At 38.4% G+C, this 16,884-nt stretch overlaps 1 protein-coding gene across 1 annotated transcript in view; it reads right to left on the bottom strand.

Annotated features, from left to right (window-relative positions):
- LRP1B (LDL receptor related protein 1B) overlaps positions 1–16,884 on the bottom strand; it is a 743,096-nt gene that overhangs the window by 77,642 nt on the left and 648,570 nt on the right. Inside the window, exons 46-58 of the mRNA XM_060279545.2 lie at positions 16,405–16,533; positions 16,097–16,216; positions 13,671–13,784; positions 13,294–13,443; positions 12,754–12,876; positions 11,257–11,376; positions 10,576–10,704; positions 10,309–10,431; positions 8,447–8,587; positions 6,924–7,111; positions 4,767–4,950; positions 3,307–3,392; positions 1,192–1,314 (exon numbers count right to left, since the gene is read on the bottom strand). Of these exons, the coding sequence (XP_060135528.2) occupies positions 1,192–1,314; positions 3,307–3,392; positions 4,767–4,950; positions 6,924–7,111; positions 8,447–8,587; positions 10,309–10,431; positions 10,576–10,704; positions 11,257–11,376; positions 12,754–12,876; positions 13,294–13,443; positions 13,671–13,784; positions 16,097–16,216; positions 16,405–16,533 (1,730 nt within the window). The remainder of the gene's footprint in view (positions 1–1,191; positions 1,315–3,306; positions 3,393–4,766; positions 4,951–6,923; positions 7,112–8,446; positions 8,588–10,308; positions 10,432–10,575; positions 10,705–11,256; positions 11,377–12,753; positions 12,877–13,293; positions 13,444–13,670; positions 13,785–16,096; positions 16,217–16,404; positions 16,534–16,884) is intronic.

Genomic DNA, 16,884 nt, shown 5'->3' with positions numbered 1-16,884 from the left:
TGCGTGCATTTTTAGTTTTGAAATGTCCGGGCTGAGTTTTTAAGGCTTTTGTGTAGTCCAGCAAGGCCAAAATTTTCCTTTTAAAAAAAAAAAAATTCAAACCCTCGTAACTCAAAAACGGGATGAGATTTTAAAAAATAAAATTTTAGATTTGAACTTAGTTTTGATCATTGAACAAGTGTACAAAACATTAAGGAAATTGGATGACATAAGGTAAAAAGGTTGGCTCACTTGCCATGGAATGCCCCAGTGAAGTTTCCGACTGGGTAGTTGCTGCAGTCAGGGCCCAGGATACTGAAGCTATCAAGGATAACTATCCAGTTACAGCTGTGCCCTTGCATGGGATGGGCTGTACCACTGCCACTTCATGTACAACTTCTGCACCTAATGGTAAGGTCACACATTCCTCATCCCACACAGAGCACACCTGTAATCTTTGATGTATTTTAATGTTTGTTGGAAGCCACCCAGAGTGGCAGGGGAAGCCTAGCCAGATGGGCGGGGTATAAATAATAAATAATAAATTATTATTAGTATTAGTATTATTATTATTACAAGGTGTCACAGGCAGTGTTCCCTGCCCCTCCTGAAAAATAGGTGCTGGCACTCACCATGAAGTTGTTACAGTAAGCGTCACACTTTTTAACATAAACAAAAGAGGTGCCGGTACTGTGTGCCCTTGAGTACCACCTGGGAAAAAGCACTGATCACAGGAGTGTCCTGAGACCTTGTACAACTGTCCCAGAGCCCTGCAAGCAAGGCACGGGGCTTTAAAAAACTGTTTGCACTAATAACTTGTTAAGAAAAATAAGTTGCAAACATACGGGGAGAAATTCAATCAGCATCCTTAAAGGACTTTTCTAAACAATCAAATAAAACAAGCTACTTTGACTTAATTCAATCACATTGTGACATACAACATACAGTTTTGTAACAGCATATTTATTTTTATTTGCTATTAGAATTACCTAACTACACATTTAACTGGACATGTATTAGCTGAATAAACTATTTGCACAATTTGAGCCCAGTTGATCTCTAGTAAAAAAATAGAACAGATATGCTATTTTGTATTTATAATAGTTCTTACTGGCATAAGTTGTGCAAATGCATAACCCTATTTGGCATATATAATAATATTAAGTAGGAACCCAAATAATGTTTATAATTCCATGATTACTTTCCAGTCACCTTGACATCATTTCCATTCAGATTCATTCTGTTTATTCTACTGCCATTTGGCCTGCTGGAATCAATCCAATAGATGAACTCCTCTTTGTAATCAAAGTCTACTGCAATCACATTGTTCAGACCCTGAAAAGGAAAAAAATAATTAACCAGGTTTTTCCATAAGCTATTTAATACAACAAAGATGGCAACTCTGACAAGATAAATAATCAAAGATTAATCAAAAGTGTATATAACTGGTATAATATATGTCTTGTATATTTTCAAGTTTGATTTATATCTTTTAATAGAACATGATGCTGAAATGAGACTGCTCAATTGTGACACCCACATGTTATTTAAACTGATAAATATAAATAACCTGAAATTAACTCCCCATTTGAGTTAATATATGTGTTACAAATTCAAGTCAGAAAGCAGTAAGGTTTGTATTTTTAAAAAGCACATTGAAGCACATCTACTAAACACCTGGAATTCCACAATTTCTGTGGAGGGGTGGTGGAGTCTAATTTGGCTGCAAGGCCATTTTCCAAGACCTTTGATCTCACAAAGTTCTTCTTATTATTATTATTGCAGCATCACTAACAAAATCTATGATCCACATTCTGGATTTTTAAAAATATATACAACAGGAATCAAAGTGAGTGAGGCTGAGAGACTCCAGAGAAGTGTGACTAGCCCAAGATCACCCAGCAGCTGCATGTGGAGGAGCGGAGACGCGAACCCGGTTCCCCAGATTACGAGTCTACCGCTCTTAACCACACCACCACACTGGCTCATTTGTCACCCATTCAGTGGCAGTTTAGGTGCAGAAAATAAATAGTTTGGTTAGGCATGTTGACGTGCTTTAGGCACCTTTAGGGGATGGGTTGGCCCCCAAGGCTCACTTCTCGGATTCTGTGGTTCAGAGGTGAGACAGGAGCCTCCACCTGGGGTTCTACAGTCCCAGGGGTAAGGTCTCCTCACCGGGAATTGGGGCAGGCTAGGAAGCCGTGCCCTAATTCCTTAGGCAAGGGTGGGTCGCCCAATGGCAGTTATACAGTTAAGTTAGTTATTGTCCCATTGGTCACCCCCCTCTACTGATTTCAATTTAAGATCTAAATAAAAGTGTCCCAGTTCAACCCCATCTTGTGTGTCTGCCTCTTTGCCTATTGGGGCGCAAAAGCAGGTGCAGGAGAATATTCAGGATTCCATTAGAAGTGTGAAGTTAGATCACATATCACTCAAATTGGGAACTCTCAGATGTAGTTTCTGAGAACAAGCTCTGGGGGGGAGGGGGGTTCTCTGGGAAGGGAGAATACATGCTGTTCATAGCATCTCACAGTTAATGAATCAAATGTTCTTGACAGGATTTTGAAAGAATTCATCTTTGAGTATGCCAAGCTGGCTTAGGTGCTTTACTAATTCTTAAAGAGAGAAGCAGATTCCAAATATAAAGAGAGTCAATAGGAGGCATTGAAACAACTTAAACGTTGGTCAACTTAAAAAACAAACAAACAAACAAACTCATAATTTTAGCATATTCTAATTCCAGTCAACTGATACTTTAATATTTATGCCCTCCAGAAAAAAGTCCATTAAAAACTGTGCATTTGGAATACATGGTCCAGTATTTCTAGCAGAAATACTTACCGGATTATACATTTACAAAATGGGATGCGATTCACAGTAGAAATATGGGTCTTATTACGAGTAGGATAACACATTATATCATGATGACTGGTGCTCATGAAAATAGGCACTGGCAGTGGAACTTTATTTGTAGGGGGAAAAAACATTTCAGCAGGTATGGCTACTCAGGATATTGGGACCTTAATAGTAATTAGATTTAACCTATTATACATATTCTTATCAGGTCGAGTGGTCCATTCACATAATTAAGTAAGGTGACAAAGGAAAGTGTAATAAAGAGAAACCTCATTTATTATAGCCCTTTACAGTTACTAGAAATACAACAACTGAATTACAGACTTTTAATGCTCACAGCCAACCCTGTCCATAGCTTATATTGTGCTATGGGTTGCAGTAAAGACTGTGGTTTTATGCTCATCAAGCATTCTAAAGAGCAATGAGTATTAAGATTATTAAGTTTTAATTAGATGATAATTGGAATTGTACCTGTTTCAATGAAGTGTAGTTGGATCCATCAGTACTGATTTTTCTGATTTCATGATGATCAGCAAGAATTAAAAAAGGTTCTTCATCTAAATATAGCGAAAGGGGAAAAAATACTATGCTAGCATTTAAGTTAATTTATGGAACTTCAAGAACAGAAATACAAGTAGTGAAAAATAAAATGCTACATGCTGTGAACAGTGTTGTGGATGAAGGAAACATTAAAAGCATAATATTTCAAGTAAGATCAATGATGCGTCATAATCTGAACAAGAGATTCAATTAGCATTTCTTTCAGAGTACTTTAATTTAGCCTTTGTAATACAGAAAATGTATTAGCACTCTCAATAATTTCAATTCCAAAATGAATTTAAGCACAGCTACTCAGCTTGGCTTTTAAGGGACAAATAGGTGATAAGTAACAGTTGACATTAAGAAAGGGGAAAATTCAAAAGTCAGAAAGGTCCAAATGAATGCATGCCAGAATTTTCAACAAGTAGTGAGCTGGATAGTTCTGAAAATACATTTAACTTACATTTTAATAATTCAAAATTTCTGTAAATGAAGTGCACGTGAAGCACACTTGGAGCTACTGTGCATTAAAAAAATACATTTATAGTGTGATACTATACAGGTGCAATCACAAAGAAGTCCCATTAATTTTATTGGAGCTTCCTAGTAAGTTATTCTCAGCACAACCTTAGAATAATATTTAAGAAATTTACAATAATAGGAATGCCTAGCAAATTCAAACGACTCTAAGCCCTGATTTTCAGAGTGACAGATTTTCAGAGTGACAGTTTTCCAAATCAGTTCCGGGCTACTCAAATGGCATACAGAAAGTCGGTGTTGCCATGATCACTCCTGGCCTGATCCTTCCAGTGCAGTGTATTTTGTGGAATGTTTCCCTGTAATTTCCCAACAATATATGCCTCTTGCAACTGGGCCTACTGAACATTAAAGAACATTTGCATCAATTCTATTCCCACTAGCCATCTCCTGCTTGTGAAAGGTGCATCCGTCCAATTTCCAGGGACCCTCCTTCCTCCGCAGCCCCCACACCACAGGCTGTCCCATTCAGCAGGCCCCATTTAGCTGACCCTCAGGAGAGGATTTATGGAGCAGCTACTGGGGCAAAGGAGGGGAGGAAAGCCAGCTTTCTCCAGCCCCATTCCACATGCTTTTCTACATTTCCAATCCCATAATGTGAAACAAAGGGTGGGACAATATGCTCACATCTGGACAAACATCTATTTTTACCTAAGTATGCCTTAAGACAGTTTGGTTAGTTTAATGCATTGTGCGTTGCACAGCTAATTTTGTTTGAAAAAAGTATGTTTAGGATGACTAAAGGAAATTTTAAAACTAACTTAAGTTGCATTGCTTTCCATGGGACTTAGTTATGACTAAGCTTAACTGCACTGAGACAGTAAAATTCCGGAAGCCAAGTAAGCAAATGATACCTGAAAGAGACTTGCAGCCATTTGGGTTATTAGGTTGCGCTTCATAACCATCTGCACACAAACATTTGTAGGTGCCATACGTATTGACGCACTGCTGGCTGCACGGAAAGCCAGACAAACATTCATCAATATCCACACATGTTTTGCCATCATCCTTCATGTAGAAGCCAGGCCAACATTTACACTACAAAGAAAAATAAAAGCAAATTATGCACCAGACACCCTAAGGGTAGCTGCTTTCTTCCCTGCACAGGCATGGTATCAATGTGATACAAATGTTGTTTAAAACCTAGTAATATAACATCTAAAATAACTTTTAAAAGACAATTCAGACCAAGTCTTCCTCTCCAGGTGGTTTTCCATAACAGAAGTTTTATATTTCTGATGCATGTTTTTGTAAGAAATTCTGAAGCCCACTTTATGAAGGAGAAGAGGTAGCAAGGTTTGAGGATACAAGTTAGAGGTGGACTGGGAAGATATACCCAAAGCATACAGATGACTGTGATCTCCATTGGTAATGCTACACTAATATTTAAATGCTACACTAATATTTACCATCCTGCTCTTTCCATGGCCAAAGCAGGGCAGAGAGGAACGTAACTTTTCATACCAGTCATACTCGGCTAGCAGGTAGAAAGATTTTTCAGCAGCTTCTGCTCCCCCCATCACATACATACACACACGTGCAGATAGACCTTCCTTTACAACTCCCATGATCCCTACCTAACAGGACCAGTGGACGGGGAAGATGGGAATTGTAGTCCAAAAATCTGGAGGGCCAAAGTTTGGGGATGCCTGCCTTAGATGCTTTAAAGAACCTTAGGGAAAAATATTCCTCATGCCACCTCCAATTCTTTCCTCCTCATCTTTTCTCTTCTACTTTTCTCTCATACTTTTCTCCATTTCCCAGCCATTAGACATGGGATGCTAGAAGCATTCATACAAAGTTCTCGGGGAAGCCAATGGGCTAGTAATGTGAAATTTCATTTCCCCCTCCCGCTTCAAAAAGGTGAGCATAATCAAGCTCAGTCTTCATGCTAATTTACAAAAGCTCTAAAAACATTTTTTATTTGTCATATAATTATTTCATTGGTGTAATTTTGATATTTTTGCTGGTTATTCAGTGTGATGGGACTAGTTTCACATGATTTTGTAGTTGTTTTAATGTTCTTTTAATTGTGAACTTCTGAACAAAAATTTGTGGGAAATTAACATTTAAAAGTAAAATGGTGAACAATTAAAATATTTTTAAGATGACTAACATTGCTATGTTAACATTGCTAATGGGACCCAGGTGGCGCTGTGGTTAAACCACTGAGCCTAGGGCTTGCTGATCAGAAGGTCGGCGGTTCGAATCCCTGTGACGGGGTGAGCTCCCGTTGCTTGGTCCCAGCTCCTGCCAACCTAGCAGTTCGAAAGCACGTCAAAATGCAAGTAGATAAATAGGAACCGCTACAGCGGGAAGGTAAACGGCGTTTCCATGTGCTGCTCTGGTTTGCCAGAAGTGGCTTTGTCATGCTGGCCACATGACCTGGAAGCTATACGCCGGCTCCCTCGGCCAATAATGCGAGATGAGCGCGCAACCCCAGAGTCGGTCACGACTGGACCTAATGGTCAGGGGTCCCTTTACCTTTAACATTGCTATACGTTTTTTCTCTGCTGCTTCCCTCAGTCTGTTTCTCCTTTTCTCACTACTACCACCAAAATATTTAGCTCATAGCCTTAAATTAGAGGGGGGAACCTGTGTTCTGGATGTTGCTGCACTACAATTCCCATGGTGGGAGGGGGACTGATGGGAGCTACAGTCCAAAAACATTAGGAGGGTCACAGTTTTCCTGCCCCTGCTTTGCACTACACAGTTTGCTGTGCAGTGTCCCAGATTTTAAGGGTTTAGAATAATCCTTTATTCTGACCAAAAGAAAGGCATATCAAGATATTCAGACATATTTCAGCTTATTTGGCTTTCCATGAAACATCCCCCCCCCAAGACATATAAAACAAAATTAAATTAATGGAATAGCAAAAGCTGGGGGGCACAAGGTGTGCTCTCTTTTCCAGGAAGTGTCAAAATCTAATGTTTATGGTACATATGCAAGTCAAATTTTAGATTTAAAGCTCTATTTATAATGTACTATTTTACACACCAGGACTACCAACCTTGTACCCAACAGGAAGATCTTGGCAATCTTGAGAACAGCCACTGACTTTCTTACTCAAGCATTCATTAATATGGCAGTTTCTCTCATCCGATCCATCACCACAATCTTGTTTAGTATCACAAACATTTTCTTGGGGAATGCACTTGCCATTTTTGCACATAAAAAAGGAACTGTTGCATGACTGTTCTAAAAATAAGAAACAAGAGGGAAAGGACACAAATGGATTGCAATATACACGTTGAGATGTGTCAGAAGTAACATGTGGTCTACATATTAATTTATAAACAGATCATTCGTGAAAATTCAGTCCAGCCCTTCCATATTATGTTTACATATCCCACAGCAGAAAGTTTGCCATCATTTTCACTGGATTGCATCACCAGTCAGTGTAACTATGAATAGTCATAAACATACTGCTGGTTTGTTTCAAATAGTAAATGCAAGTTCTGCCTATATTTCCTTTCGTCCAACACCTATATGTATACCCAAGTGTGGCCCTCAGCTGGATTTTATCTGGCCTTTTTGAGTTCCCTTCTGTCTATCAACTATTTAGCATAAAGAGGGAAAAGGCCTTCATGTTGCAAAATATGGAACAGTGGGTCCTGCCTCTGCAGGAAGATCAAAGCATAGGGGGAGTAATAAAACAACAACAACCCCTGCAGTACCCCACAGCTTAAGATCCAGGGGGCTGAGAAATTCTCATCCAGTGCTCCTTTCTGGAACTTCCTCTGCAGACAAGACCAGAACCACTACAGATCAATGCCTTTGATATCCATCTCCCATACACAGTCCAGGAGGGTCGAAAGCCAAGGAGAGATCTTGTAACAGCAACAGGGTTCTACTCCCGCTGCCTTCTAACAGAGATTATCCATCAGGGTGACCAAGGGAGATTCAGTACCAAACTGTCTCACTAAAGATGGTGATGACCCACCCTTCACCTTATAGTTCCAGGACAGATTCCAACATTAAAACACTATACTAAAAACAGCTCTAAATAACTTATAATCACAGAAGTAAGGTGTGTCCTAAAAATATACACCTCAAATGTCAAAAGTCAGGGTAAAGAGGTACATCTTCATCATTAACTGGAAGCTGTATAAACAAGGCACCGGATTCATCTCTGTGGGGGTTGGGGTTCCCTAGCTTTGGGGCTGCCACAGAGAATGCCACATTCTCGGTCACCAACCCCTGAGCTTCTGAGGGTGGAGGAACTACTTGTGTTCCTTGTAAATATGCAAATTTGCACACCTGCAGTTTTCAGGATGCAATTGTAGTTTTGACGTTCAAGATTTTGAACAGAGAGAGGGCAAGGTTTACAGTTTTGCTGTGCAATCACATTACTAAACCTGGGTTGGACAATTTGAGAGCCTGATCCTCCCCTTAGTTCTTCATGGCCTGAATGTTCTCTCCACACTCCACAAATACCAAATTTTACTGAAAACTACGTACAGCATTATTTAACAACAATGCTAAATTATTATACACATATATTTAATTGTAAAAATATTTTAAAGGCTGAACCTGCACTTCTGCATTTTATGTTAATTGGATGTTCATCAGAATGGTCTGGACAATCAAAATCTCCATCACATTGCCACTGAGAATTTAACAGACACCTTCCATCAGCACAGCTGAATTCTCCAGGATTACAGTGACGATAGCCTAAAAAAGAGTGGCCAAACATTAATAATGTAGACCTCTAAAATTTATATTCCAAAAAAGGTACTACTATCTTTTTCAAACAGGAGCTGATCCATAGAACATTTGCAAGTACTTTGCAGGTGTCTTCCTTAGCAGATGCAAACTTCAGCCATAGTGGTGACCGAACTATCCACAGGTGACCACGGTATGGCCAAAAGGAGCAGTTTCAACAGCTTTCAGCAAGGAGCTACAGGGCCACCACACCCTATTCCATGGCTGGAAGCTGTTGTAACTACTCTGACAAAGCAGAACAGTCCCCAGCCATGAAACAGAGCACACAGGGCTTACAATTCTTCATGACTACAGTAGCAGATTTAGCAGTTTCTGGATCTCTGCTAAATATGATAGGGTTGGGAAATGTCTAGAATTCTACACTGAAACTAGTTTTTGAAGACAGACTAGAAATGTGTCTGATCTGACAAATATAAAGGGTTTGAGTTTAGAACAATAAATTTTCTTACTGTACTTTGCCAAACCTTTATTAGGCATTACAAGTATAGGCCATCATAAAATATTCATATATAAAATTTTAAACTATATACAAATAAACAGCCATATAAAATATATAATAACAAGGATTTTCACTGTGATTTCTTCCTGCTAAATAGTGCCATTCACCACTCTAAGAGATACTATCCAATACATTTGTCAGTTTAGAGTTCTTTACTCAAAATTATTCCATTGTGAGTTAAGCAGTAACCTGGCTGAAGCCACCCAATAAATATTATGGCTCAATTCCAATTTGATCCCAAGCTCTGAAATTTCCAAATCCAATACTCTATCCACAGCAAAGAAATATCTATTTACCCCCTTGTTCTTTGATTTTACTGTGTGGAATATATGTTTTAAGTGTGAAATGTATGTTTTCAAGAGAAATACATAGCGACTTATTTATAAATGATAACTCCATGGCCTATTCAAAGTCGACTGGATTCCACATTTTGTCAAATTAGACATATTGAAAAGATCAAATATCTGTTGCTTCTTAGAAACCGTTTTAATACATTGACAAATTGCTCTGAAAAGGCAAATATTTTCTCTACAGAAATCTTAAAGGAGTATGAGCATTGCTTCCTTAGAAGAAGAAGAAATTAAAAACCTGTTAACTTACTTTCTTCAAACGATTTTATTCTATTTGTGGGGAGTTTATCCTTGTCAACAGACAAATGCAGAGCACACAAACTTCAGCATTAAGACCCGTCTCTGTATCAGAAATTAACAGTGCAATCTCATACAGGTGTCCTGAGTAACTCACATTGAACTTAACAGACTTTCTTCCAGGTGTGCATAGGATTGCAGCCTAAGCTTCTCACAATGCTCCATTTATAGTGAATCAATGTACTACTACTAATGCCTTATTTTAGGGGGAAATATTTTATGGAAAAATGTTTTAGGGGGAAATATATTAGAAAAAGCAAAAGTAAACACAATTCCTTCGGAACATCTTTCTTTGGGAACTTGGAAATTTCAACTGGTTCAAAATGAAGCAGCCAAATTACTGTCTATTATTTAATTTCAAACTCATATAGCTCCAGTTTTAAAACAGCTGTGCTGGTTGTCAGTTTGTGTCCACACCCACTTCATGGTGCTCACATTAAAGCCCCAAATGACATAGGCCCAAAAGTATCTTAAGAGTGCCTCCTTCTTTGCTGAAGCTTTCAGGTGTAAAAAACAATACTTGCCACATTCTAGTGATTCATCCGATCCATCTCCACAGTCATTATCATGGTCACATACAAACTGCTTGGGAATGCAGACTTTATTGTGGCATGTGAAAGTATTTTCGTCACAAGTATTATTAGGAGCTAAGAAAAAAAATGGAACGGAAGACAGTGAACCACCAACTTCTAAAGGACAAATGTCAAGTTATTGTCAGCCACCAATACAGTGGTACAGATAAATACAGCAACCCCTCATCTTATTTATGTATGTTGCAAAATGGTTCATACCACATCCTGCTGTAGCAAGCTCATCACTTCCATTCGGACAATCTCTTTCACCATCACAAAGCCAGTGCTGAGGAACACAGGCATAGGAACCTAAGCAGCTGAACATGTCTGAGGCACAGGTTACGGAGCCTGGGGGGAAAATATTGGTATGATTTTAATTTTATTTGCTACGTACGAAAGTTATATTCTGAAGTGACTAGTTAAAAAATAAAATAATATATACTACAATTTTCTTTAATGATTTCTAAAATCTCAAGTCACATTTGTGTCAGTAACAGTCAGGGACATGCACGGGTGGGACTGCATTGCTCAGCAGGGACAGTGCAGGCGTAACATTGAGACTGGAGGGTTGTGTCCACTTCTGTGCCACACTGTGCTGAGCTCCTTAGTGCCTTTTCCTTCCTTCTCAGTAACTGGCAGTGATGCGCAGAAGAGCAACACAGCTACTCCTGCACAGCCCCACTACTGGTTCAAGGAACTTGGATATTGCTCATCAAGTTGTTATTACTGCACAATACTATATGTCTTATAAGGGATACCAAATATTACATATATTTCTTATCTCATACAGAATAAGATCCAATACTTATTGTCCATTGAGTTGACCGAATGAAGAGTCTAGGGCCAAGTAATTTTGACATGTGCACCCCAAGCTCATATTTGTATCATTGTAGTACTCACCACATATAGGTTTGCTTTCATCCAAGCCATTTCCACAATCATCCTCCCCATCACAAGTCCATTGTTTAGAGATACACTTATTTTCAGAGCAAGCAAACTGATTCCATGAACAAGAGGAATCTGCAAGGGCATGTAAATGATAGGTGTTGCATATGTTCAATAGGAACAGATTCAATATCAACACTATAAGAAAAGCTCTAGCATGCCCCCCCCCACTGACAAGCAAAATTCTTCCTAGAAATTTCTGATGAAGTTCATTTCACATATTGCCCATCTGGAAATTCCCTCCAAAATTCCTAAAGCGCCAATGGAATTTTGCTCAGCTTCTCCAGGCATTGTTAGTATGATCTTAAGCTTGTTTTTATATTTTTAAATCACATTATAAACTACCTCCCATCTTTAACAAATGTAAATAAAAACAATTCTTGTTCTACTATTCATAAAAGCATACCACACAGAGCACACAGCTACGTAGAGGAAAAGACACATATCCATGCCTTCCAACAAGCATTTAAAAATGTAATTTTATGGTAAACAAATATCCTACAACAAATTATGTGAATACTTTTGCCCACTACTAAAGGTATTTTAAGTTTTCATGAACATATTGTAAAAAAACAAAATAGCTCTAAGATCAAAATAATTACAAACTTTCTTAACAGCTTGAATATATAGGCTCTCACAAGAAAAATGGCAAAGTTCTTTGAGTGACTAAATATTCAGTGAGGGACATTCCACCATAGTAAAACATATCAAACTCATTGAAATTGCAGAGGAGTCCTGCAGCAAGGCAGATTTTGATTATCTGTCCTTCTGCAGCCTCCACTGACATGTCCTTCATTGTTCCAGAAAGTTCTCCACCCCCCTGGAACAGCTTTTCAGAAGACTGAATAATTTGTGGAAATCGCCTCTTTCCCCGCCACCTCCTCTGCATACTCTAATCACACCAAAATATATTTATAAGTCTGTTGATCTCTAGGAAAGGAATCTAACAGCAGAATCCTATACATGTCACTTCAGACTCAGCACCTAGGTAATTTTAGACTCTGGAATGAATGGTCTTCTTGCACCCCTCCTTTAAAAGCCACCATGTATTTCAGTTGCGCAGCACGCAGCATTTTTTCTCTCCTCCCTCCCACACTACCATTACCAGATGTTATACTACTTATTTTATGCTGCTCTCTGATGGTCTTTGCAGGGGGCTGGACTGCATCCTAACTGGATCACTCATTACGGAGCTATCCTAGACTACAATCTAGGTATATATGTATATGATTATAGCCTAAATGACCAAATTATAGAATAACGTGTTTGCTATGTAACATGCCTATATAATTTGCAAGGATTTCAAGCTGTTCATTGAGATTTGTAAAAATACCAGTTTAGTTTAGTTTAATTGTATTCTTTTTCTTGCAGAGATTTCAACTGACACCTCCTTTGCACAAACATCCATGGTTCAAAGATAAGATACTAACAACAGTGAGGTAAGATACTAACCACAGTGCAATTCATCACTTCCATCTTCACAATCTTTTTGACCATCACACGCCCAGGTATTCAGAATACACCTCCCACTTGGACAACTAAAATAATTTTCTTCACAGGTATGCTTGTTTCGAACTGCAAATAAAATAAAAGAAGCAATTTGTTTCTGGTAGTCATTGAATTTTGGATGAAATATACATAGAAAAGATCATCTGGGTTAGATTCACTGAATAGAAGGTCTCCTTCCATTCATGGAATGGGTTTTGATTCAGCAAAGGCTCCCACAGGAAAAAGAGGCAATATTTGCCCATTTTCTCTTCCCCATGCAGCCATGCCACATTGTGCATTCTTTGGACAGTTCCTCAGCTGTCCAGACGAGTTTCTCAGGGCACTGAAGGAATCACCAACATTGCCACTTCCTCCTATATGCAGGAGTGTTCCATATGCAGGATTATCAAAGAGAAACTCAACATACAATGAAGAAACAATCCAACTAATGAATAATTATTTATCATGAATAAATATAGAAATTATTTTTATTTCCATAATTACCTGGGCATTTAAGTTCATCTGTGTAATCTCCACAGTCATTAGATCCATCACACATCCATTCTGGTAGTATACAAAGTGATGTAAAATTACAGCTAATAAATCCTGAAGATTTGACTCCAAGTTTATAGAAGTGAGCACAGTCTGTGCTATCTGAGGTACACAAAACGGAATGGGCATACATTAGAATATATTCTTTTCAGTGTGGATCTCATCACTGTGATTTCTTTGACAGTGGTTGCTTAATTTAGCTTCCACAATCACAGCATTGCCTGTTACCAATTAAATTACATCACACAAATTAATTAAACTTACAGTTATATATTAGTATAGTATAAGAAACAAATCGTTACAAATGAAAAAATAACTAAATTCCTTACTGCACTTTTTCTCGTCAGAAGCATCCAAACAGTCCACAATCTGATTGCATTGTGCTGATTTTGCAATACAAGTTCCATCTGCACAGTGAAATTCTGTTGAAGTACATCCTGAAACTACAGGGTGAAGTGTTTGGTGGGTGGGGAGGAAGAAAGATATAAACATAACTTGCATGGTTTGAGATATTTAAGTTTAAAGTTGCTACTAAATTAATTACAATGCTTAAATGTGTGTTGTTTAAAAGTAACAAGTCACACACATCATGACCACAGCCCAGAAAAGCACATTTGAGGGTTGGCCTGTTCAAGATGCAAGCCAATAATACCCTTGTGGCGTTTTATATACCCCTTGCTTCTTCATCCCACAGTCCATTATTTTCCTGGTCGAAAGATCTCTGCATTGTAGGGGGTTGGACCAGATGACCCTCATAGCCCTGTCCACCTCTACAATTCTATGATCCTATGTTTCTAATTGCAGCCTTTTTTGCATGTTTAAGGAAGGTGCTGTGCATTATTAAGTCTCTACCTCCAAGTCTGAAAAGAAAAGCAGCGATATTGATCAGCTTGAGCTGAGAGAAGCTGAAAAGGGACTTTAAAACTGCACACACAAATTTTTGAGCTTCTGTAAAAGAATGTGTATCCAATTGTGCTAATCTGGGCCCTACTTGGCCTAAATACCCAGCAGTTATGATAGGTTTAGCAGAGCATCCATGGTGGATTAAGATAGATGGCATTATGTCTGCCATTTATATATAAACTGCTTGGGATTTTTCTGCGATCTTGTGCTGCTTTCTGTGAGACTAATTGAGATCATGGCAAGAGTCTCAGCAAACAATTGTAAAGCAAAAAAACAAAGGGGAAAGCATAACACATTTTTTGCAAGCCAGCACTGGAGTGTGCCAACGTGCCCTGCCTGAAGAATCGCTGATGAAGCAGTGGTCCTAGTTATTCTCTTCCCCATCCAACTATAACCAATTGATTTGAGATGCTTTAAATATTATCATATGCAAGTTGCCTTACGTTACTTTATTTTTAGATATTTCAGCTCACAGAATTGGTTTTATTTTCTGTACGTTCTACAAACCTATCATTTCACAATGCCTTTGCACTTTGCGCACTAAAAAAGAAAAAAGGTGATTCGCCACAGTCACAGTCTTGAACCTGCTGTTTCATTGGTTAAGCCAGACAGAGATTAAATGAAGTAAGATAGAATTATAGGATAGAAATAAGGTAAGTGTCTGAGAACTACAGTAGACACATCAGAAATTGAGCCAGTGACAATATTCACAATTTTGAAAGTACTAATCACTGGGTTGGAGATTCGGGGATATCTGAAATCAATCTCACACAACATTGGTAAACAGTGCACAATGTAGGAGCATTGCGTTTGCACTCTGAACTGCTCAATTTTCACCTACAGAGGCCTATTTTGCACACATAGGACTGCTGCTGAAAGTGAAAAACGTCTGCAGATGCTTATTTCTACATACAAATTGTCACTTCTAGACTAGGCTTATTTGTTTAACATGATAAAAAAATCCTTCCAGTAGCACCTTAGAGACCAACTAAGTTTGTCATTGGTATGAGCTTTCGTGTGCACCAGACCCTTATATAAAGTGAGAGGGTGGGGAGGGGTATTACTCAGAAGGGTGGTGGGAATGGGTGATCATGTATAATGCTGAATTGCAACTTATTACCAAACTTAAAACCATGGAGAGACCTGGTCTGAATACAGTGGTACCTCAGGTTACAAACGCTTCAGGTTACAAACGCTTCAGGTTACAAACTCCACTATCTCAGAAATAGTACCTCAGGTTAAGAACTTTGCTTCAGGATGAGAACAGAAATCGTGCTCTGGCGGCGTAGCGGCAGCAGGAGGCCCCATTAGCTAAAGTGGTGCTTCAGGTTAAGAACGGACGTCTGAAAAGAATTAAGTTCTTAACCAGAGGTACCACTGTAGAGACATTGGATTCTTATCTCATTATACATGATAATGCTATTTTTAGCCATCTCACCCCTTGCTTTTTCCTGTAAAACCAATCAGTTGTTAACGGTCATCAACAGGTTTACCACACCTATCAGCCAATTACCCATTCTCACCACCCTTCTGAGTAATACCCCTCCCCAGCCTCTCACTTTTTATAAGGGTCTGGTCTCTAAGGTGCTACTGGAATGATTTTTGTTTTTGTTTAACGTGATTTATATACTATATATTTGACAAAATATGTTGACTAAAATATTTGACTGGAATTGGGGGTGGGATGGTGGGATTGAATTATAATTCTGGAGTTCAGATGTGACTTTTATTGGTAGTCAGTGAAAATAAATATTTGGTCATTGGTTCAGGGCACTCACAGATTCTTGAAATTTAATAAATACTAAAATTCATAAACATTATACTGCAAGAAAAGAAACCCCCCCAAATGTACCTTCACAGCCTATTTCATCAGACCCATCACCGCAGTCATTTTTGCCATTGCACACTTGATCTGTTGTAATACAGCGGCGGTTAGAACAGGGTTTAAAGCCTCTTCGACAGCTTCTATTTTCTGGTAAATTAAAATACAAAGACTATTATTTTATTTACATAACCTTCCTATTAACATGGCTAGATGAGAGCAAGGTTTGGAATTTGGAGCAGAGTCAATGAGCTATGAATCAGCTTATATGGCTAGTCAGAAACACTATATGGAAACAAGATATGGCAATGTAACCCAATAAGGTGAAAGAATCTTACCACAATAAAATAACTTCTCATCAGACTTGTCTTTACAATGGGTGATGCCATCGCAGGACAGCTGGTAATCAATGCATTCTCCATTTCCGCATTCAAACTCAGAGTAGAAGTTGCATGAGGAGTTTTTAGCTGAAAGAGTGAACAACAGAAAAGCAAGCAGGAGTTTATTTATTTATTTAAAGTATGCATAATCTGCCCTTCTCCCAAAGTTGCCAGGGTGGAAATATACACAGTCTAAGCAAAAAAGAAAGAAAGAAAGAAAGAAAGAAAGAAAGAAAGAAAGAAAGAGAAAGAAAGAAAGAAAGAGAAAGAAAGAAAGAAAGAAGATCAAAACAAGTGTTAAAAGAAGATACAGAAGTTCAAAGTGAATAGGGAAACAGCCAATGGCAATTATGTAACTAACTAAATATATATTACATAAATCTTGTGTATTTCAGACTGCAAATATTCCACTTAGAGCTGCTGATGTTATAATACAAG

Source organism: Zootoca vivipara, chromosome 1 (assembly GCF_965207765.1).
Source record: "Zootoca vivipara chromosome 1, rZooViv2.hap1.1, whole genome shotgun sequence".
Classification (NCBI taxonomy): domain Eukaryota; kingdom Metazoa; phylum Chordata; class Lepidosauria; order Squamata; family Lacertidae; genus Zootoca; species Zootoca vivipara.
Note: the sequence above shows the minus strand (reverse complement) of the source record. Positions and strands in the feature narration are given on the sequence as shown.